The 21,995-nt window shown below is 46.6% G+C and overlaps 1 protein-coding gene across 7 annotated transcripts in view; it reads left to right on the top strand.

Annotated features, from left to right (window-relative positions):
- Positions 1-5,533: 5,533 nt before the first annotated feature.
- The window catches only part of FAM20B (FAM20B glycosaminoglycan xylosylkinase), a 43,840-nt gene continuing 27,378 nt past the window's right edge, over positions 5,534-21,995 (top strand). The window contains exons 1-5 of one of the 7 annotated variants that reach the window (XM_059145614.1): positions 5,547-5,673; positions 7,631-7,867; positions 8,793-9,034; positions 16,846-16,995; positions 19,716-20,225. In XM_059145614.1, coding sequence (XP_059001597.1) covers positions 19,849-20,225 — 377 coding nt within the window. In that variant the 5' untranslated portion in view covers positions 5,547-5,673; positions 7,631-7,867; positions 8,793-9,034; positions 16,846-16,995; positions 19,716-19,848. Of the gene's footprint in view, positions 5,674-6,476; positions 7,310-7,630; positions 7,868-8,792; positions 9,035-16,845; positions 16,996-19,715; positions 20,226-21,995 lie in introns of those variants that run through there. The other 6 variants (XM_059145612.1, XM_059145613.1, XM_059145615.1 and 3 more) reach the window with 6 other exon arrangements.

Below are 21,995 nucleotides of genomic sequence, written 5' to 3'. Positions count from 1 at the left end.
GGTTCAACATGATCTTGCCTTAGCGTCTGGTAGAACAGCAGTCCTCAGCCTGGGTTGCAAATGAGAGTAAGCTGGGAGCTTTGTAAAAAAAACAAAAAACAAAAAACCTGGCTAGGCCCTCCCCCTAAGACAATTACACTCAAATCTTTGGGGGAGGGCAGGCATAGGGGTCCAGACTGAAGACTGAAGCTTTACCATATCCCCAGATTAGTCATGAGAGAGGCTCAAAGAGCCCTCAGCTTAACTCTTTGCACATTACTTGTGGGTGAGGGGTGCTGAATTTGAGGAACCCAGAACCTCCAGGTGGCTGTAATAACCTCATGCAGTAATTAATGCAATTACTTCATGCATTAAATTGAGCTAATAAAAATTAAATGGCTTCCATCACAGCAAAAAGAAAAAAAGATGTGTATTAAATACCCATGTGCATGGCTACGATGCTGAGCATGTTACAAAATGACTGCCTGGTGGGAATTAGCAATCTGGAGTCGGCAATATTGTCTCTGCCAAACCCACTGAAGAGCCCGCTGGCATGAGAGAAAGGCACAACAGACTGGAGAATGTTCCAAGACGTGGCCCCAGACGCTCACCTGGGAGCATATAACACAACGAAGTGTACATCTTGGAGTGGTTAATTAAATGACTACAGCCAGGCAACGGCAGCGAAGTGAAACAGCTTGGAGAGCTAGGATTTCTTTGCATTCTTCATCATTCTAGGAGTTCCACTGTCCCCTTGAGGTATTTTTCTTCTTGGCTCTAATAAACAAATTAAAAACAACAACAACAACGCTAAACAAACATATATTTTCAGAAGAAAAGAAAATAGCCCAAATTACTTTTTGGGGTGAGGGACATGTTCTAGACTCATGTTAAGTGCTCAACTCCATACTTATACGAAAAACCATCGGACTGTCCAATTTAAACAGGCGAGTTTTATGGTATGTAAGTTATATCTCAATAAGGCTGCTTTGAAAAGAAATAACTAGGATAGAGAGAAACAACTGAAGGATCGGCACCACTTTTAGATATATGCCTCCTGAACGATTCCTTGGCGGAGAGGCGGGGGTAGGAGGGACTCCGGGCTTGAGAGGCTCCAAGGCTCGCTCAGATGACAGACAAGCCCTGCGAAGGGTTAAGTGGGCAGTCCCAGTGCTGCAAGCAAGGGGTGGGCTAGGAGTAGCTCTGTAGAACCGGTGGCAAAGGGAGAGAGATAGGAGTTTGCCCAGCTGGGAAAGAAATGCAAAAGATGCAGTCCACAGAGAGCCCCATGCAGAGAACAATCCTGCCGGGAGGCAGAGGAGGCAGAGGATGAACTCCTGCTCCTGCAAGGGACACCTGTGTTCCTTCACTCAGTAATCCTTCCGTTCCCGTTTCCCTCTCCTCGGCTCCTACACCCTGGACTGGCAAGAACTGGCCTCCAGCTCCTTTGGACTTTCTTGATGTAGTATTAATTTGTTTCAGTAGGACCCACCATTGTGGAGGTATTCTTTTTATTTATTTATTTATTTATTTGTCAGAGAGAGAGCGAGCACAGGCAGACAGAGTGGAAGGCAGAGTCAGAGGGAGAGGGAGAAGCAGGCTCCCTGCGGAGCAAGGAGCCTGATGTGGGACTCGATCCCAGGACGCTGGGATCATGACCTGAGCCGAAGGCAGCCGCCTAACCAACTGAGCCACCCAGGCGTCCCTGGAGGTATTCTCTTAAAAGCTGTGTGTGTGTGTGTGTGTGTGTGTTCTGTTGGTGCTGCTGTATACAGGCACCTTCAGACACTACTCCCCTTATACCTTGGGATTGCTGGACTGTTATTTGAGTCCTCGGGCTTGACAAATTGGCAGAGACCTGGAAATTGTGAAACAGGTTAAGGAAAACACAATGATGAAGAGGCCAAGAAAGATTGCCTCTGATGGCCCATGTCTACAAGGACCTGTTTTAAAACTTCTTTTCCAAGGGTTGCGTGTTCACCATGGGCCATGGACCCTGTTAGTGCTAAGAAAGATACAGTTGGGAATAAAACACTGTCCGTGGCCCTGAAGGGTTTACAATCCTGTGGAAGGGGTCAGAGACATCCCCAAAGATACCAACAAACCATACTCCAAAAGAGGCATGAAGGACTGAGTCTTAGAAGGCCAGGAGTGCACGGACAGTTGCAAAAGTCAGGAAAGGATTTGTGAGCAAATGGTATTTGAAAGATGTATAACATTTCCACAAGAGGCGATGGGGATGGGGTGCGGGTGGAGACCAGAGGAAGATGATCACAACCGTGGGTGCAGAAAAGGGGATGTTTCCAGAGCAAGTGAGTCTTTTAGGGTGGAAGGTAAGAAATTAGCAGAATATGGGCCTGGAAAGCTGCACTGGGCCTGGACATGCCAAGCAGAGGAGTTGCTATTGAGTTCTGCAGGCCGTGGACAAGGCCCTGGAGGATTCCGCCCTGGGCCACTAACCAAGATTCTTCTACTGAGGACATATGTGCACCGCCCTTGGCTGGAGGGGGTCCCACCAAGTTCTGGCTCCGATTTCCACTCAGGGCACCTCGACACATCAGGGAGGGGAAAGTACTCCACAAATGGAAATAAAGATGAAATAAAGTCATTTTGTATCTTTAAGAGCCTTGCAGTTTGGAGAGAGGGAAGAGAGAGGCAAATGGGGGGAGATCAGACAAGGAGAGCTAGAACTACATCACGAGTTCTGAAAGAAGCATCCCAGAAGCCTCGGCAAAGTCTCAGGCCTTCCTAATGGAGGTTCTGCCTGACCTTCTGTTCTATTTCCCAAGACTAAACTGTCAGCTTCCCAAAGATGAGAACCGGGCTTTCTTTGGCCTTTCCATGGATGGGATCCAGCTCAGCATCTGGCATTGGGTAGACATTCACTGAAGGGCCAAAGGAAGTTAGAAAACTCCCCAGTCTCTATCATCAGATAAGGATGTCCGTCTTTAAATTCACAGGGCATGACCTAACTTTAGTTCATTTTTTTTTTAAGATTTTATTTATTTACTTGACAGAGATCACAAGTAGGCAGAGAGGCAGGCAGAGAGAGAGGGGAAGCAGGCTCCCCGCCGAGCAGAGAGAGCCGGATGTAGGACTTGATCCCAGGACCCTGGGATCATGACCTGAGCCAAAGGCAGCGGCTCAACCGACAGAGCCACCCAGGTGCCACTTTGGTTCATATTGTCCCTCTCTTCTCCCACCCGTATTTTGCTCACCTTAATCCTCCCTCACTGGTGATACCAGCCCACATTATCTTCCTGGACCCTGCTTCTTTCGGTGATCACAGGGTCCGTGCTGCAAAATTTAAGTCCCCTGTATCCCTTGCAGCTGCTTCCTGTGTGCCTGTCATATAAACTCTTTGAAGGCAACATCCCCTTCTTAAAGGACTGCATCCCCCACAGTATCTAGAATATACTGATTGTCGATTGGTTGGGAAACAAGGTGCATTCCAGGAAGAGAAGGCAGGAAAGAGCATGGTGGAGGGTCAGGATTGTGTTGGTGCAGCGTACACGTTCACAGAAGCCTGAATCACGTGGCCCAGTGAAGAGAAAACTGGGGGGACAGAAATTTTGCTGTCTGAAAGCAGGAAGGTCCTGAATCCCCGGCTTGCCATCTATAAAGACAGAAGAGGAGACAGTGTGACTCTTCTGCAGCCTGTGGAGTGGAAGGAAGGATCTGATGGATGTGAAATTAAGCCCTGGAATGGATTGCCCAGAGAGGCCGTGAACCCACGTCTCTCAGTGTCCCTAGTGCCAGAAGGGGTCACCAGAAAGCCGATGCTGCAGACTATGCTTGCCTTCTGAGCAGCGACTGTTCAACAGTCAACTACCCGTCAAGAGTTCCAGGCAAGAAAAGAGGAGAGGGCCCCTTTCAGATAAAGGATCTTAGAGGAACTGACCTTGGCTGTTGGTTTACGATCTGATGTCGCAAACAAGTTTCAGGGAGATAAACTGATGGCAGTCAGACCAATGCTCCTATGCAGAGAAGCTAGGTAGACTCTCATAGCTATCCAGCTCATTTCCCTAAGAATTATGTATGCATGGTCCGCAAATGACACCCAAGCCCTTTCAACAACATCCAGTTAAAAGCTGATACAACTCCTGTGTTTGACAGTGGACTCCTTGTAGGGATTGTTTTCTGCAGAGGGCTGCCTCCCTAACCAGACCGTCTGGAACTAGTGTCAAGCCCAGTCATTTCTCTAGGCTCTTCTGATGGTAGGTGCTCAGTAAACACACATGTGCAAAATAACTCATGTATTATACAATAGGGCGAAAGTACTTTCCCCACGCGTTTCCTAATTTGGACCTCACAACAACGCTGTGAAACAAGGACTCCGATTAACTCCCATTTTGCAGATAAGGAAACCGATACTCTGAGTGGTTGGGTGGCACACCCAGTATCACACCACCAGTTAAGGAGGCGTTCTACCCACTACACCCTACTGCTTAAATGAACTACGCAGGGGCACCTGGGTGGCTCAGTGGGTTGAAGCCTCTGCCTTCGGCTCAGGTCAGGATCCCAGGGTTCTGGGATTGAGCCCCTTGTCGGGCTCTCCTCTCCTCTCGGCCGGGGAGCCCACTTCCTCCAATTTCTCTCTCTGTCTGCCTCTCTGCCTGCTTGTGATCTCTGTCTGTCAAATAAATAAATAAAAATCTAAAAAAGAAAAATGTTTAAATGAACTACGCAGCCTGAACAGTGTCAGCTCAGTCTCACCCCCACCATCTCATCCCACAAAGCAACCTGTGTTATGTTTCAGGCATACACTAAGTCCAAGCTTAATATATGGTGTACTATACAGCAGTTGGGAGAAAGGAAGCAACTTCAGGCAAGGGAGACTTTCATGCAAACCGTTTATAGGGAGTCTACTGGGTGTGGGGCATTGGAGACTGGGACACGACTGCCCTGCCCTCCTGGGGCTTACCGTCCATTGCAAGAGACAGACATTGAAAAACTAAGAGTACAGCAAACTAATCACAGTTTTGCAAAATGCTACTAACTGTAGCGGGGAGTTTGCTCTGGTCCCAAGGAAGAGCAACTTGTGCGCGCTGTAGGAAGGTTGGCCTCTTTTGGGTAAGGGGGATACACTCTAAAAGGCAGAAACATCAGTCGAGGCGAATTAAATGGGCAGAAGGAGTAAGAAAATTGTTTCTCACAAGTAGAATTGGACCAGTCCCGCTGCCTGGTCTCCTACATGCTTACGAAAATCAGGAAAGGAAAAGCGAAAACAAGAGAGAAGTTCGAGGTCAGTTTCTGCAAGAGGGGAGGGCGGCAGGGAAAAGGAGGAGGAGCGATGGGAGCCGGAACCCAGGGAGTTAAACGGGGCCGTGCTGGGACGGGAAGGGTTAAGGAGGGCCGTCCACAGCGAGGCGGGTAGGCCCGCCCACCAGAGGGCGGGGGCGGGGCCTCGCAGAGTGAGCCCTGGGATTGGTCGCGAGGAAGGCGTTACGCTAGGACGGTACCAACAGTCGGGCGCCGCGGAGGCGGGAGGGTGGGTGTGGGACCTCCGGCACTGCGCGGGGAGAGTGGCCAGGGAATGGCCGGGCAGGGGGTGGGCGGGAGCCGCAGTGGCGGCGGCGGCTGGGGGCGGTGAGCGCGGCGTGGGGCTGCCCCTCCCCGGAGGCGGCGGGGGCGGCCGGGCCGCACCGCACCGCACCGCGCGGGAGGCCATGGAACGAGCCTAGGGCCCAGCAGGTGAGCGGCGTGGGGGCGGGGGGGGCGGGGGGGGCGGGGAGGGCGGGCGACCCCCGCCCCCGGCGCGGCGGGCGGGAAAGTGCGGGCCGGCCAGCGGGCGGGGCGCGGTGCGTGGCGCGCGCCGGGCTGGGGCCGCCTGGGGGCGGGACGCCTCCCAGAGGGGCCGGACGCCGGTGCCTCGAGCGGTCCCCGAGCGGCTGCGGGCGGGTCCGGGGTCTGGCCTGGCTACCGCCTCGGAGACCGGCCCGAGCCGCCCGCCCCGCCTCGCTGGCCCCCCGGCGGGCTCCTGCGGGCGGGCGCGGCTGGAGGGGCGCCTCCTCGGCCCGCCTGAGGCGCGGCCTTACCTGGGGCCGCCCGGGGTCCTTCTAAGTGAGCGCCCCTCGCGCCCAGGCGGCGTCTCCAGAGGCGACTGGCCCCGGTGCCGCCCTCGAGTCCCGCCGAGCGCCCGTTGCGGCGGCCCAGGGAGGATCGCGCGCCGGCGGGCCCACCTCGTGGCTGAGAAGCGCAAGTGACCACCAGGCCCGAGGCGGGAGGCGGGGTAACCGTGCCCGGGGTCAACGGTCTCTCGGGGTCGTGGACCCCGTACTCGCAGTCGGGCACAACTTAAGGAAATGATACGGTAGTCCGAAGTGGATTGCGCTTGAGATTTCATTTCCGGGTGTGAGAGCCCCGCGATTAAAAGCGAGCCGAAACGTTGCCATTAATGATGAATGTGAGCACTTGTCAAGCTGCAACCTTGATGGTCGGATCTGATTAGAGTTTCCTCCTCATCAGGCTTCTGTTGTCCGCAGGTCTTCTGGTGGGAAGACAAGGGATGGAAGGATGTTGGAGGGAAAGTGGAGAGGACAGGGCATGACTGGTGGTTATGGAATTTTAGTCCTTTAAATGGCTCTATCATCGCTCGAATGGGTGATGAGTTTATAATTTGGGAAAATTAGAGATGCTTGGTACCGCGACTTGTGGTTAGCTAGAAACAGATTTCAGGGTCCTCCCCTCCCCACACAGCCAGTTTCCCTCTGGAGATTGGATTTCTCACCTTGAAAAGAGGGAATAGGAATGTGGGATCTTCTAGCTTTTAAACTGTAGGACTTTATACATTTGTACTCTGGTGATTAAGATTGGTGTTTGCTAACTGTTCCCATTTTCCTGGTGTTATAAATTAATACATAAATTTCATTGGGGTTAATTTTTAAAATTGAGGTAGAGAACTCAGTGTGCCTTTTCCTTGAGTTTATGCAGGACTTTTGAGCAAAGCCATAGAGACCTTCCACGTATATTATTGGTCATCAAGACGTGGCTTTGGGAAGCTGTGGTACAAGTGTTAAGGATACTAAATTATTCCCCTAGACTCAGAGCCAAGGTAAATTTAAAATTAACGTTCTGTTTGAAGTTAATAACTTTTCTGAAGCTTATGAAGTCCTTGGACTTCAGTCCCTAGTACCCCGCGGTGGAATAAGTCAACAGGAGTGGATTCTGCATTTGAAAGTGCTTATCAAAGGAGAATAAAAAGGCACAAGCAAGTAATTGGGATTCTCGGCCTCATGCACAAGAAAGTGTGGTGATAGAATGGATTGGACAAAAGATGGTCAAATCTTGGAGCCCACAGCTTCTCTTCAGTGTGGTTGGTGAAAATGCGGTATGGATTTGTTCTGCTCTTTCTCTGAAGCCAATAGGCAATTAACTAAGATTTGGTTAAAGAGTGAAAACTTGAAAACACTTGCCCTGCTCGTCTTTCTGGGTACTTTGAATTAGGGAACAAACAAACAAATCACTGTCTGTACCATCTAACCTGGTACATCCTAGAATTATTTTATGTTGAGTTGATAACTCTGACTTTCAGTCCATTCTCTTCATTTCCATTTGTGGCCTCCAGCTCTCTCACAGAGCCTGAAAGCTTCTGCTTTCTGTCTTTTCTGAATTGTGAATTTCTAAATGAAGTTTGTTTGTTTACTTGCAGGGCAAACTTCAGCTTCCTACGCTTTGTGTGACCATCATTTCTGCGGTGTGAGCCCTGAAGCCAGACACTTTAGGTCTTGAATTGATAACTTTTTAAAATAGCAGCCACAGTGGTTGTCTCGTCATTGGTGCTGTCTCATCCTGTAGCCACAGTTGCAAGCAATGAAAAGGAGACAGTCTTCTGAAGCTGATGTCAGGTCACCCTGGGACTAAGTGCCATGTGGTTTTATAGATTGAGGTAGGAAGTATACTTCACGACAAGGCACTACAGTATGTTTTAACAGTGATGATAATTGGCCTACTTTTCTCTGTGCACCTGAAATGCGGAGTGCATAGTAGGTATGCAGGAAATGTTTGGTGGTTGAATGAATGAATGGAACACAGTATGAAGGAAGGGGAAATACTCTAGTACATGAATTGGCTAGTTCCTCTCTTCGTTAAGAAAAAAAGGACAGGAAAACGTGTTGCAGATTACTGTTGAAAGTTGCCATTGAGCTGGGTATCTGTACATTGCTTTAAGGGTAGAGTTGAAGGCTTACCAAATATTAATAATCAGATTCAATTTCATGCAAAAGCAGATATGATCTGGTACTTTCCATTTACTATAAAATCTTTAAGAGTTAGAGCTATGTGCTATTGTAACTGAGCCCCTTTGAACTGAAACCAATCTTGAAAATAGAAACATATAAAACATCTAATGTAATAGAACAAAATAGCTAAATAGTCCTTAAAAAAAAAAAAGGGTGGGCATCTGTGAAGGGTATTCCATACTGGAGTTGCCTTGCACTTTGATTCTGTGACTGTTTGGTATTCTAGCTGTCTGGGGGCAGCTTGTGGTGCCCTGGTTAGGCACAGCTTCACAGACTTGGCTCCTGGAGCCTTTTCTGGCTAGACTAATTGAGCAGTTGGATTGGTAGTCGATATTTTTGCCCTAAGAGAAGAACTGGAGTTCTTGGTAATGGCCACGCCATTATCATTGACCCTGATAGCGCATCTTTTCATCCCTTCTGTGGCGGGATGGGAAGGGAGAGCTGTCCCTCCCCGAAGTACTTCTCCTGCAGCTCCTCATTCCAAACCTGTATAATCTCTCTCCCTCTTTTCCGAACTTGAGCTGCCTCGGTGACCCCCACCAAGGACTAATGAATTCCTTCACCCACACCTAGGATCCAGGAGACCTTACTTTGCAACTGACCAACTTAAAATATCACTATGACTGCTTGAGCCATCTCGGAGAGAATATGATGCAGAGATCTCACTTGGGATTTTTGTTTTGCCTATTTAAAAGCAAAAGAGGAAAGAAAGGCCTTGCTCCAGGCTTGATGAGTCTTGGGGGTGCATCTTTCATCCCAGGAGGAGATAAGAAATGGAGCCTGCTGCAGAAAAGAGCTTTGGTGTGTGTTTGAAGGTTTGTACTTTCTGACAAGGAAATAAGCCCTACAGAGGGGAGGGTGTATCATGTGTCATGGGTACATGATAAAAGGAGGTCAGGGAATATGAAATGGTGAGTGTGTAACAGGGCACGTACAGGGCCAGCCTGTCCTACCATGCCCTCAAATACTTTCCACTCTCTGTCTGTGGCAGTGCCATCCCTCTTCTGTTTTTAGGGAGTAAGGTGTTAACGTGTGGAAGCTCTTGTTTTGGCTATACTATTGTGGAAAAAAATTTCGTGGTTTGTTTGCTTCTCAAACAGTAGGGTTTCACCTTTCTCTCACGGACTTGAGGTGGTGCTACTAGTTTCCATTAGTGACCGTAATCGAGCAAGGCTTTGAAACAATCAAAACATGCAGGCTGGGGACGCCTGGATGGCTCAGTGGGTTAAAGCCTCTGCTTTCAGCTCAGGTCATGATCCCAGCGTCCTGGGATCGAGCCCCACATCGGGCTCTCTGCTCAGCAGGGAGCCTGCTTCCTCCTCTCTCTCTTCTTACTTGTAATCTCTGTCTGTCAAATAAATAAATAAAATCTTTAAAAAAAAAAAAAAAAACATGCAGGCTGTGTGCTCCCTCTGCGTTTTGAATTATTGAATCCGCTTTTAGTAGTCGGGCTCTTCTTTCAGAGGTGGGAAAGCTGAACTTCGGCTGTTGTTAGTGTCCCTGCTGCCCTCTTTAAATTGGCAGCTTCTGATCTTCGGTGGAGTAGCTGCCCAGATGACTGCTCCCCGCTCGAACATAGAACAGCCAGGTGCGCTGGGCGAGGGTCTGCCACCCTTCCCCGTCTGCGGATGCACTTGGGGACCACAGCTTTGGCTGCCCGAGAGCTTTTTCTTATTGGTTCCTTATTTCTTATCCTTGGTTTAGATAGCGACCTTGCGCTCTGGGTACATTTGTGTTCCTGTGGGTCTTCTGCAGAACAGAGAAAATTATATAGAAGTACTAAGTGTCAGTTCGCATTTCAGAATGCGAGGCCAGATTGAAGATCTGGTTCCAGCCCCGTCTTGTGTCACTCTTGGGCAGCGTCTTGGACCATCTCCAATCTTCTTAGCATTTGCAGATCGTCTTCATTCCCAGTCCCAGTCAGCGGCAGGAACAAGGTTGGCAGTAGTCACTGCTTTGAAGGGTGGAAGCAGGGTATACAGAGGCAGCAGTTTAAAATTGGATGAATAACATTGGTATATATGTTTGATATTTCTACTTTTTATTTATTTATTTTTTTTTTTTTTGCTGTACTGTATTTCTGAATTCATTACAGGACTTAGTTTCTCTTTGTAAAAGAGACCATCTTTAGACCAAGGAGCCGAAGAAACTTTTCTGACCTTAAATCTTTCTCTCCCTTGCTCTCCCCTCCTTTTCTTCAGTAGGGATGTATTGAGCACCTCTCTTGCACCTTGCACTGTGCCAGCTTCTGTGGAGGTACGAAGAGAGTAAAATATATCCCCTGTCCTTGAGGAAGTCATGGAAAAGTAGAGGAGACAGGCATGCCCAAAACTGTGTGTGTGTGTGTATTTACACTCATATTTTAACAAAGGGATCATATCTGGAGCCACTCAGCCTCAGTTCAGCCCAGACCTGCGTAGGGGTTCTGCTGTTGCCATTTCTTTTTTTTTTTTTTTTTTTTTAAAGATTTTTATTTATTTATTTATTTGACAGAGAGAAATTACAAGTACACTGAGAGGCAGGCAGAGAGAGAGAGAAGGAAGCAGGCTCCCTGCCGAGCAGAGAGCCCGATGCGGGACTCGATCCCAGGACCCTGAGATCATGACCCAAGCCGAAGGCAGCGGCTCAACCCATTGAGCCACCCAGGCGCCCCCTGCTGTTGCCATTTCTAGAGTGACCTGTGGCCCATCAGCTTGAGACACCTGGAACGTGAGGCTAATAATGTCAGGTGTTACTGTTGCATAAAGCTAATACACCTTTCCAAAAACTCTAATGAATTGAAAAGTAAAGATGGAAAACAGGAAAATGTTACATTTTTTGAAATCCATATTTCTGCACTATATGGGAATTACATTCTATGCTACAGTCTTCCATGGGGGTTATAAAGTGATGATTGAGCAGTGAAATACCTAGAACGTGGGAAGGTTCCTTTTACCTGGCCCATTTGAAACAGAATGCAAATTCTTAGGCATTCCTACAGGGTTTCTAGATCAGTGACCACAGCCTCTGTTGGTTTTTTAGAACAAACCTCACTAGAAGTATGAGCTAAAGATTTTTTCTTTTCATTTTTCAAGGAATAGGGTTAGAGAGTTGCCCTAAATCAAGGTTTAAATGGGACAGGTTGGGGTGCCTGGGTGTCTCCATTGGTTAAGCAACTGCCTTCAGCTCAGGTCATGATCCCAGAATCGCTGGATCCAGTCCCACATCGGGCTCCCAGCTCTGTGGGGAGTCTGCTTCTCCCTCTGACCTCTCCCTTCTCATGTGTGCTCTTTCTCGCTCTCAAATAAACAAATAAATAAATCTTTAAATGGGACAGGTTGCAGGAATTGAATTTTTTCAGAGGAAGCAAACACTCTTTATTGCCTGTTTCGTTTTTGCTCTCACACCCAGGAAGAAAGGCTACCTTAATGCCTCGTTAATGCCTAGTGATATCACATTTAGTTGGCTTCCTTCACAAGAAACTGTTAGAGGAGTTCATGTAGGGCATTGTGAGTTTATGGATATGAATAAATGTTTAAGTGGAAGTGAAAACAATGAGGAACATGTAACACTTGGGGTAATTTGGACTATGTGGGAATTCAATTTTCTATACCTGTAGCTTTAAGTTACTCTTAAGGCATACCTTAAGAACTTTAGGACGGGGCGCCTGAGTGGCTCAGTGGGTTAAGCCACTGCCTTCGGCTCGGGTCATGATCTCGGGGTTCTGGGATCGAGTCCCGCATGGGGCTCTCTGCTCAGCAGGGAGCCTGCTTCCTCCTCTCTCTCTCTGCCTGCCTCTCTGCCTACTTGTGATCTCTCTCTGTCAAATAAATAAATAAAATCTTTAAAAAAAAAAAAAAAAAAAAAAGAACTTTAGGACAGGGTACCTGGGGGGCTCAGTCTCTTAAGCATCCAACTCTTGGTTTCAGCACAGGTCATGATTTCACGGTTGTAGGAGTGAGCCCCATGGAGGCTCTGTGATGAGTGGGGAGTCTCCTTGAAGATTCTCCCTCTCCTTCTGTCCCTCCCCCACTCCAGTGCACACACATGCTTTCTCTCTCAAATCTTTAAAGAGAGAGCTTTAGGACATGCAGTGCTATCATCTTTAAAACAGAGAGCTAATTTTCCAAACTGAAGAAGGCCTTTTACTTCAGCCTTTTTCATGGAATAGAAGAACCTAATGCTTTTAATCATTGACTGAAATTAGACTTGAACTTTGTAGAGAAGAGAAATAGGTTGGTCCAATTAGTGACGTAGCCTCCCAGTGTTCTGCTTCACACGGTACCCATTTTAAAGACACCTACTGGCCTGCAGTCTTAGCTAGTCTTCCAGTTGAGGAAAGGATTTGTTCAGGAATAGAAGACCATGGAAACTTTCTATAATGTGACTTGGGAATTTATTCCCACACTCTGCAACCCAAAAGACAACATGACTAGACAGGTTTATTTTCTTTGTCATTCAGATCGTCCTCTATGGGTTTGTGACCTGGTAATAATGACTAACAAGGGATCACGATGGGTTGTCCAGGCACTAATTTTAGCACAGTGTATATGGTAATGTCATTCATGTTTAGCAACTTTGTGAGTTAGATCATAGTGTTTTTATTTTACTTTTCATATGAAAGGACTGAGGCCCAGAGAGGTTACACATTAAGTCACTTTCCCAAGTCCCATCATAGGTGATAAAGTAGGCATTCTGAATCCAGTGCATCCCTCTTAACACTTCTGCCTTGGAAGAGTTTTTATTTGGAATAAGCAGGTGAATTAACCTATTTCTTTTTTTTTAATTTTATTTTGATTCCAGTGTAGTTAACGTACAGTGTTATATTAGTCTCAAGTGTACAGCGTAGTGATTCAACAACTCTACACATTGCTCATTCCTCATCTTGATAAGTGTACTCTTAATCTCCTTCACCCATCCTCCCGTCCATCTCCCCTCTGGTAACCACCAGTTTTCTATAGTTAAGGGTGTGGGGTGTTGTTGTTGTTTTTTCTGGTTTGTTTCTTCCCCCCACTTTGTTCTTTTGTTTTGTTTCTTAAATTCCACATATGAGTGAATCATATGGTACTTGTCCTTAAGAAGCTATTTCGTTCTTCTTCTTCTTTTTTTTTTTTTTAAAGATTTTATTTATTTGACAGAGATCACAAATAGGCAGAGGCAGGCAGAGAGAGCGAGAGGGAGGGAGGCAGACTCCCCACCGAGCAGAGAGCCTGACGTGGAGCTCAATCCCAGGACTCCAGGTCCACGACCCAAGCCGAAGGCAGAGTCTTTAACCCACTGAGCCACCCAGGCGCCCCTCTAAGAAGCTATTTCTTAAGCAAAGAATTAGCACAGAAAGGAAAACTATATGTAGATACTGATTAATATGGTATTTTTGTTTTAGTTGAAGACTCCTATTTGAAGATGAAATAAAATGTGCTCTTGTGGTAGCAGTGGATGGCAGTGCAGTAATGGGCTGGTTTTCTGGGCATACTCAGGATTTATTCAGGTGCTAAACACTTGATGCCGTTTGGTATTGGTGCTTTGACTTCCTATAAAGGAGAAGCATACAGTGCTAAGTGGGAAGATTTCTGAATGCTCTGATTTTACGTAGAATTGCCAGTAACCATCAGGAGAAACTGCATTTATTTCTAGGGAACAGTTAATAATAATGTAGCATAATGTTCTGATGTCACTTCCAATTAAAAAACAAAAGGGCATTATAACAGCCTCAGCCCAGGGTGAAAGTATATGTTTCTAACTTTTTTCGTACTGAAAGGTTGTGATATTTGCTACTAGTTATGCTTTGGCTAAAGGGTGAATGGTAGGTTTTATAAATCGGGCATGTGTATTTGTGTGAGGGTGCTGGGTTAGCCTTGATTGTTCTGAAGTATGTAAATGGACTTTATTTAGTAAATGATCCAGGTAAGTATATTTTTTCATTGTGCTACCTTAAAAAGACCTTAATTATGTATCTTCCTAAGCATCTGCAATGACGACAAAAAAAAGTAGAAATGGTGTATAACTTTCATAATGAGCTTATCGCTCTGTAGAAGGCATTAATAATCATTTACAAATATAACCTAACAATTTATAATCCAATGTTTATTTATAGTTAATGGTTACTTTAACATTTCCCTTCTTCCTGAGAGAATTGTTTTCAGTGACATGATTTATTTCTCTGTCTTTTCCCTCAATATTTTTAATGTCTCCAAAATAGTTAATAAGGACAGACTAGACATGAGAATGTTGGATTTTACAAGCCACCCCAAAATTTAGTGGCTTAAAATAGTTACTTGTTTTTTCTTACCATCATATGGGTCAGCTGGGCTCAGCCTGTTGGTTCTTCTGGATCACATGTATGACCCCATTCAACTGGGACCTCCGGTGGAACTGAGATGGCTTCTCTTCTGTGTCTGGCACCTCAGCTGGGGTTGGCCAGGCCTCTCTCTCCGTCTGGGTCCCTCATCATTCAGTAGTCTAGCCCAAGCTGCTTTACGTAGTGGTTGGGTCCCAGCAGGAAGCTGCCAGGTCTTTTAAGGAGTAGGCCCAGACTTGGCACACAGTTGCTTCCACTGCATTCTGTTGGCCAAAGTCAGTTACAGAGCCAGCCCGGATTCCAGGGGAGGAAAAATAGATTCTACTTTTTTCTTTTTTCCTTAAGATTGTAACTATTTCTTCATTTGAGACAGAGAGAGTGAGCACATGAGTGGGGAAAGGGGCAGAGAGAGCGAGAAGCAGCCTCTCCACTGAGCAGGGAACATGATGTGGGACTCGATCCCAGGACCCTGGGATCATGACCTGAGCCAAAGGCAGACACTCAACTGACTGAGCCACCCAGGCACCCCTAGATTCTACCTCTTGATGGGAGGAATTGTTGGTGTCTGTCTTTGTAGATAATCAACCAAAAACTCTTAAGTAAATTCAGGCATTACCGCTTCTTATACTCAACAGACCATCAGAGCTTTGTTGAAACCAATTGTTACTAAAGAAGAAGTTTATAAAAGGGTCCTTGTGACTCCTATGCAAGATCAAGGGTACGGAAGTTATGTGGTTAAATGTGATTATATACTAGTTATATAATAAATTCTACCTGCTGTGCCCGAAATTTCCTCTAATAGCCTTCTGCATGGAGTATTTCCTCGTGGTACTTTACAGTCACAGACATCCACATTCCATTTATGTGGAAAGAACTCGATTGGACCATTGAACTGAAAGCACAAGAAAGGGTTAGTCCTGAAGCTTTCGCTTTCAGTTACATTCTGCAGAAAGGTGGGGATTTCTTCTCCATGACCTGAGGAGAAATAGTGTGAAGATGTTGGTTGATCAGAGGGAGAGTCAAGGGAGTACCGATGCCAGCGAGCCTGGAATGTCACTGGTGGCTTGTGGGAGTCCCTAGTAAGGTAGTAAGTAAGGAGCCGGGTGTTCTCGTGTTCCTCGGCAGCCACAGATGTCATATTTTCTCGCACAGTGACATAGACACAGACGTCATATTTTGTCACACAGTGACTTAACCTGTGCACCGACGTGTTTCTGTAGCTGTTCCGCCAGGACTGAATGGAGGACTTCATACTAAGACCTCACTTTTGTCCTGTGGAATCTGTATCTCTTCTCCCCAAGCAACGTAATAGTCCTAAGTTTGTCCTCATAAAACAACTGTCAGATGTGTAGGATGGTGTGTGTGTGTGTCTGAGAGAGAGAGTGTGAGTGTGAAGAATGAGCCGCCGTAGCAAGCCTCATTGAGCTGATGGAGCTGTGGGTGAAACCAGGGCTCAAGAGGAAAATTCTTCATAAAGAACTCCAACGTGAGAGTTTCTGCCAGCTTTTAGTATGAAAACTGTCATTTGCATTGCCTTTTTTTGAGCTTAACATTTTTTGACTTGTCTTATCACCTTGAGTCTATTTTTTTTTTTTTTTTTTTTAAAGATTTTATTTATTTATTTGACAGAGAGAGACCACAGTAGGAGAGAGGAAGGGAAGAGATCACAGAGAGAGAGGAAGGGAAGCAGGCCCCCTGCTGAGCAGAGAGCCCGATGTGGGACTCGATCCCAGGACCCTGAGATCATGACCTGAGCCGAAGGCAGCGGCTTAACCCACTGAGCCACCCAGGCGCCCCACCTTGAGTCTATTTGTTCTTTGAGGTAGGCTGTGTTCCACATAACAGAACCATTAAAATAAATGACTATAATATAAACTGGATGGTGTTACACTGTTGGAAACATTCAAGAGAGGAGGTAAAGACATGAAACAGAGCAGGCAGAGTCCTCTGGGAATGCCAGTAAATTTTTCATGAAGAATTTGGAATATACTCTGGTCCTGCTTTAATTTCCTTAGTGTCTGTAATGGGGTATCTTCTTAGGAACCCAGTTTGCAGAGTGCATAACATGTATGCTGCTGTTTCCAATAACACAAGACGGTAACGCAGTGTGGAAACCCCATCCTGGGTATCCTCCCTTCTCGGGCATATAGGTAGTAAAAAGTATAATGTCACTGGTATGATTCCATATCATGCATCTCATACATTTTTCGGGCATAGGAGAGACTTTTTGCTAGAAATTCTACTATAATCTCTACAATGCTGATTTCTTAAAAATCTTTGTGCTTGCCCTGTGGGCTGAAGGAATAGCAGCTTTCCAGCTAAAAGAAAACCTCTTTTCTGAACTGGCAGTGTTTCTTCAGAAAAGGAGACTACACTCTGCACTAAACCGAGTAGTCAGAGCATCGGTAGAGAAGTAGACTGCCAAACGAAAGAGGACAGCTGATAAAGGAGAGCCGGCATGAAGAGGCCACACACACGTGATCCTGCATCTTGGAGGAAGTAAACACGAGTCCCAAAATACTTGTAGTGATTTGTTCAGTTTCCTGCTGGGCACTGTAGGGATCTGAAGACAGTTGAGATCACCAAGGAGCCAGGTTTCCGAGAGGGCAGTTGAAAACTACATACAAGGAGATACTTGGACAAGGCAGAATGTAGTTAAGCGCTGGTCTGAAGGAGAAAGATTACTGAAGGGTGTGGAGAGGGTACAGAAATGGCTTTGAGGATGGCCCTCAAAAAACAGATTAGGCCTTAAACAGGAGACAATGGGGGAAAAGGTAGGAGCAAGAGGAATTTTGAGGACATCCCAGGATGAAGACTGTCCAGGGCAGAGCTCAGGCCCACACATGGCGGGGACGGCAGAGCACGGTCGCGGTCCGTTTTGGTTGGAGCTGAGAAGATGGATGCCCGGGGAAGCAAAGCCATTTAGGGTAAGGCTTTTCCTGTCTTGCTGAGGAGTCTGTAGAAATCACAAGTCGTGTGCCATCAGAACAGTGCGTCATCTGGTCCGTGCTGGAGAACTGGAGGTCCAGAAGGCAGTTCTTTTAGTGACTCAGTAGAAGGGGCACTAAATGAAATTGGTGGCTGTGGGAATGAAGGGCAGTTGCAGAGAACGATGCCAAATGGCTGTCTTCCTTGTTCTCCTGGGATGTGGTGACGAGTCACAAAAGAAAACTTATTTCGCTTCTTGCAACCTGCACTTACTCCTAACCTGCAGAGGTAAACGGTAAGATAATGCAACAGCTGAACTCTTCAGGTCACATCATGTGAACTCCTGTCCTAGTTGAGCGGGTGCATTGTTTGTAGCCCTGAATTGAGAAATGTGTTCTTCGGGGACCTAGTCAGAAGGTGGTGAGGTTTCGGAACTTAAAAGACTGCTGAATCAGTTTGTTTTGTTTGAATTTTGGAGTTTCTGGAACTTCCTATTGCATTAGTGAGGGGGAAAAAAAAAACCACCTCAATCTCCCCAGCGTTTATGGTGTTTAGGTATGATACGTTTCTGTAGCACAAGGGAGGAATTTATGCTAAAGTCTGGGTTAACCACACTTCAGTCCTGAAGAATGCTTTACAGGAGGAGGAAGGCTGCTCACCCTGCTTACCTCTCGGCAGCAGAATTATCCCAGGCCTGTCACTCTCTGCAGCTGGAGGGGCTGAGAAAGAAACCACTGGCACCACGGCCACGGCCTGTCTGCTCTAACAGATCGTTGGAGGAGCTGTGTGGTTGAGATTGGGCTGGGATGAGCAGAAGCCTCTGAAATCCACTCTCCTAGCACGGCTCGGCCCTGAAATCACACAGAACCCTTGTGCTGAGTTTCCCACCAAACTCACTACCCTCACAGTTACTCTAGATGCACTGGAATTACCGTGGCTTCAGCTAAAAGTGTTATGTATTCCCTGGGAGAGGAGGATGACACCAAACAGGTGGAGACCATTAGAATTCAAGCTGGACTCTGACGTTCCGCCTCTTCCTGCAAACGAGGAAAGGGGTGGACGAAGGATGAAGGGCCCGGCAGCATGCTTGTGGCCGCAAGTTGTTGCCCTTGGAACACATGGTTGCCCTGGTCTTCTGGGTTTCCATGTGTTTCCAGCTGTTACCAGGAGAGTAGTCTCCGGTTGGGCTGGGAGTCTGCCCTGTCATTCGTAGTGGCATTGTGTCTTGAGTTAATGGTGTGAGTTGTTAAGGAATTGGAGAGTGAAGGGGCTCCCACTTAGCATGCTGTCCTCTTTGTCTCGGCCCCGTGCTATGTCATCGGTAGGCATACAGCACAGCAGGCTCATGCGCGGAGCAGAAAGCTACCCGGTAGCATGCAAATGAGACTGAACCGTGTGTTCCTAATAGCCTAGCAGAAATCTTGTGTTTGGAATCTGTGAGCTTGAGATCTGACCAGAGTGCGGCCCGCTCCACACTGGAAGCAGGTGCTGCTTGACGTCTGTGGCATCGGTCCCTTTGTCAGGTGCCCCACCAGCCCAGACTCCCTCGTGTTGCTACAGCATCACGTTTCACTTCCTGGTCATGTTCTTCTAATAGCCAGGGGGATAGGGCTAGGTTTTTCCTTTACTTAATTTATCTAGATTTAATTATCCCTATTTTATAGGGATTTTCATTTTGAAAAATAACTACTGGAAAACTGATGAAGTAGAGCTGTGCATGTGGGTGTTGTATTTAAATACGTGAGCAGCATGCTAGGCGCTCCCGGGGTGGCTGGGGGTTGGGATTCGGAGGAGTTACTGCTGTCCTCTGGATCCTCCGTGGCACTTTTAGAAGTTCCTGACTTACAGCGTGTCATAAAACTTAACATTGAGAGGAGATAAGAACTGGAAAGTTTCCAAATACTGGTGGTTTTAGATGGTCAAAAGTCCTGTATGGATTTTGAAAGGTAAAAATGAAAGTGAAGGAGTTAGGCGTCTCTTTGCGTTGCTTTCGTCATGCTCTTTCTCCTCGCTGTGTTGGTGTTCTGTTCTGGGATTTGTAGCCAGTCTGGGGCTTCCTGGCTGACTCTGCACACTATTGAAACAGGAGTATTTGCTTTAAATTTTCCTTTGTACCCGGTTCTCACCTATGAAGTCCTTCTCCACGCTGGTTTGTTTTAAACTATTGGGTCCTCTCAGGCATGGGATTAGCAAGGATAAAAGAGTGAGTAAGATGCTGGAGGGTCACAGAAGATTTGGGGTGGAAGGGACGGGATTTCTGACTGAACATTGCTCTGTGCTTGGCCTTGCAGGCGTTGTGGGAGGCACTGCAGTGAAGAAATGGACCAGTGCGTGTAAGCATGGACTCTTCTTGCTGACTGTCGCCACCTGCTCTCCTTGCTAAGTGAGAGAGAGTGGGTCAGGGGAGAAAGAAAAGAGGCCAACATGAAGCTAAAGCAGCGAGTTGTGCTTTTAGCGATTCTTCTTGTCATCTTCATCTTCACCAAAGTTTTCCTGATTGACAACCTGGACACATCAGCCGCAAACCGAGAGGACCAGAGGGCTTTCCACAGAATGATGGCTGGCTTGAGGGTGGAGCTGGTGCCCAAGCTGGACCACACCTTGCAGTCCCCCTGGGAGATTGCGGCCCAGTGGGTGGTTCCCCGGGAAGTGTACCCAGAAGAGACACCAGAGCTGGGGGCAATCATGCATGCCATGGCCACCAAGAAAATCATTAAAGCTGATGTGGGTTATAAAGGGACACAACTGAAAGCCTTACTGATACTTGAAGGAGGACAGAAAGTCGTCTTCAAGCCTAAGCGGTAAGTCTTCATCTTGGGAGTCCTCTGGGCTAGTTGGTTGATTCACGTAGCTTGTAATTTCTCTAAGACTGTTCCTCTCTTTCTCTTGGTATTCTCCTCAGTAAAATGAGGGGAGTAAACCACAAGATCTCTCAAGTCTTTTCTAGCTCCTACTGTTCCATGATTCTTTTTTTTTTTTTTTTTTTTTAAGATTTTATTTATTTATTTATTTGACAGAGAGAAATCACAAGTAGATGGAGAGGCAGGCAGAGAGAGAGAGGGAAGCAGGCTCCCCGCCGAGCAGAGAGCCCGATGCGGGACTCGATCCCAGGACCCTGAGATCATGACCTGAGCCGAAGGCAGCGGCTTAACCCACTGAGCCACCCAGGCGCCCTGTTCCATGATTCTTCGAGTAGAGGAGATTTATAGGAACGTGTCTTGGTTCTGTACAAGACTGCACAGAGTTCTCCTTGCTTTCTAAAGGTATCACACTTGTGCTTTGTGCCAGTTGTGATAGATACAAAATGAATTGGTTAGGAAATAAGTGACTTGTCACCAAAAGTGTGCAGTTGGAGGCTGCATAAGTAACCACATGCCAGGGATAGAGCAGGAGCTCGCTAGAGCGGGAGTGGGTTCAGACAGTGACTGAAGTTCCTTTGCAGTACTGAAGCCACAATTCTTTCATATGGGTTTTGTTCCAATTAATAAACTTTATTTTTTGGAGCAGTTTTAGGTTTCCAGAAAAATCAAGAGGAAAGTATAGAGGTCCTTCCATCTATCCCCAGGGTCCCCATTATTAACATCTTCTGTTAGTGTGGCACGTTTGTTACAGTTGATGGGCCAGTACTAGTTTATTAACTAAAGTTCATTGTTTGCAGTAAGTGTCACGCTTTGTGTGGTACTTTCTGTGGATTTTGATAAACATGTAATGACAGGTATCTACCATTACGATATCCTACAGAACAGCTTCCCTGCCCTAAAATTACCCCGTGTTCCACTTCCTCATCCCTCCGTCCCTCCCCTAAACCCTGGCAACCACTGATCTTTTACTGTCTCCGTAGTTTAGCCTTATCCAGAGTGCTATATAATTGGAATCATACCTTTGTGGCCTCTTCGGATTGGCTCCTCTCCTTTAGCAAAAATGCATTTACGTTTCCGCCATGTCTTTTTGTGGCTTGAGGCTGATTTCTTTTTATTACTGAATAATATTCCATTGTCTGGATGTACCACATTTTGTTTATCCATTTACCTGCTGAAGGACATCTTGGTTGCTTACACATCTGGGCAATTATGAATAAAGCTGCTATAAACATTCAGGTATGCATTTTTTGTAGATGAAAGTTTTCAACTCATTTGGTTAAATACCAAGGAGCATGATTGCTGGATCATATGGTGAGAGTGTGCTTAATTTTGAAAGAAATAGACAAACTGTCTTCCAGAGTAGCTGTACTGTTTTACATTCCCACCAGCAGTGAATGGGAGTTCCGTTACTCCACATCCTCACCAGCATTTGGTGTTGTCAATGATTTGGATTTTAGCCATTCTGATAGATGTGTAGTGATGCCTCATTGTTGTTCTACCTGTTTTGAGGAGAAAACTGAACCATTTTAGTTACCTCAGTCCAAAATCCAAGAAAATGAGCTGAATTGTATGTTGTTAGACAGTGATCCCTTGGGGACTTCTCTAAGGCTCTGCAGAGATCATTTGTTTGGCAATTTTTTAAATAGTTTTCTGTGAGTATATGAATTTGAAATACGTTAAAATGATGGTGATTTGTATTCTTTTGCCAGG

The sequence above is a fragment of the Mustela lutreola genome, chromosome 14, assembly GCF_030435805.1.
Source record: "Mustela lutreola isolate mMusLut2 chromosome 14, mMusLut2.pri, whole genome shotgun sequence".
Lineage (NCBI taxonomy): Eukaryota > Metazoa > Chordata > Mammalia > Carnivora > Mustelidae > Mustela > Mustela lutreola.
The sequence above is the reverse complement of the archived record's forward strand: the minus strand, read 5'-3'. Positions and strand labels throughout refer to the sequence as shown.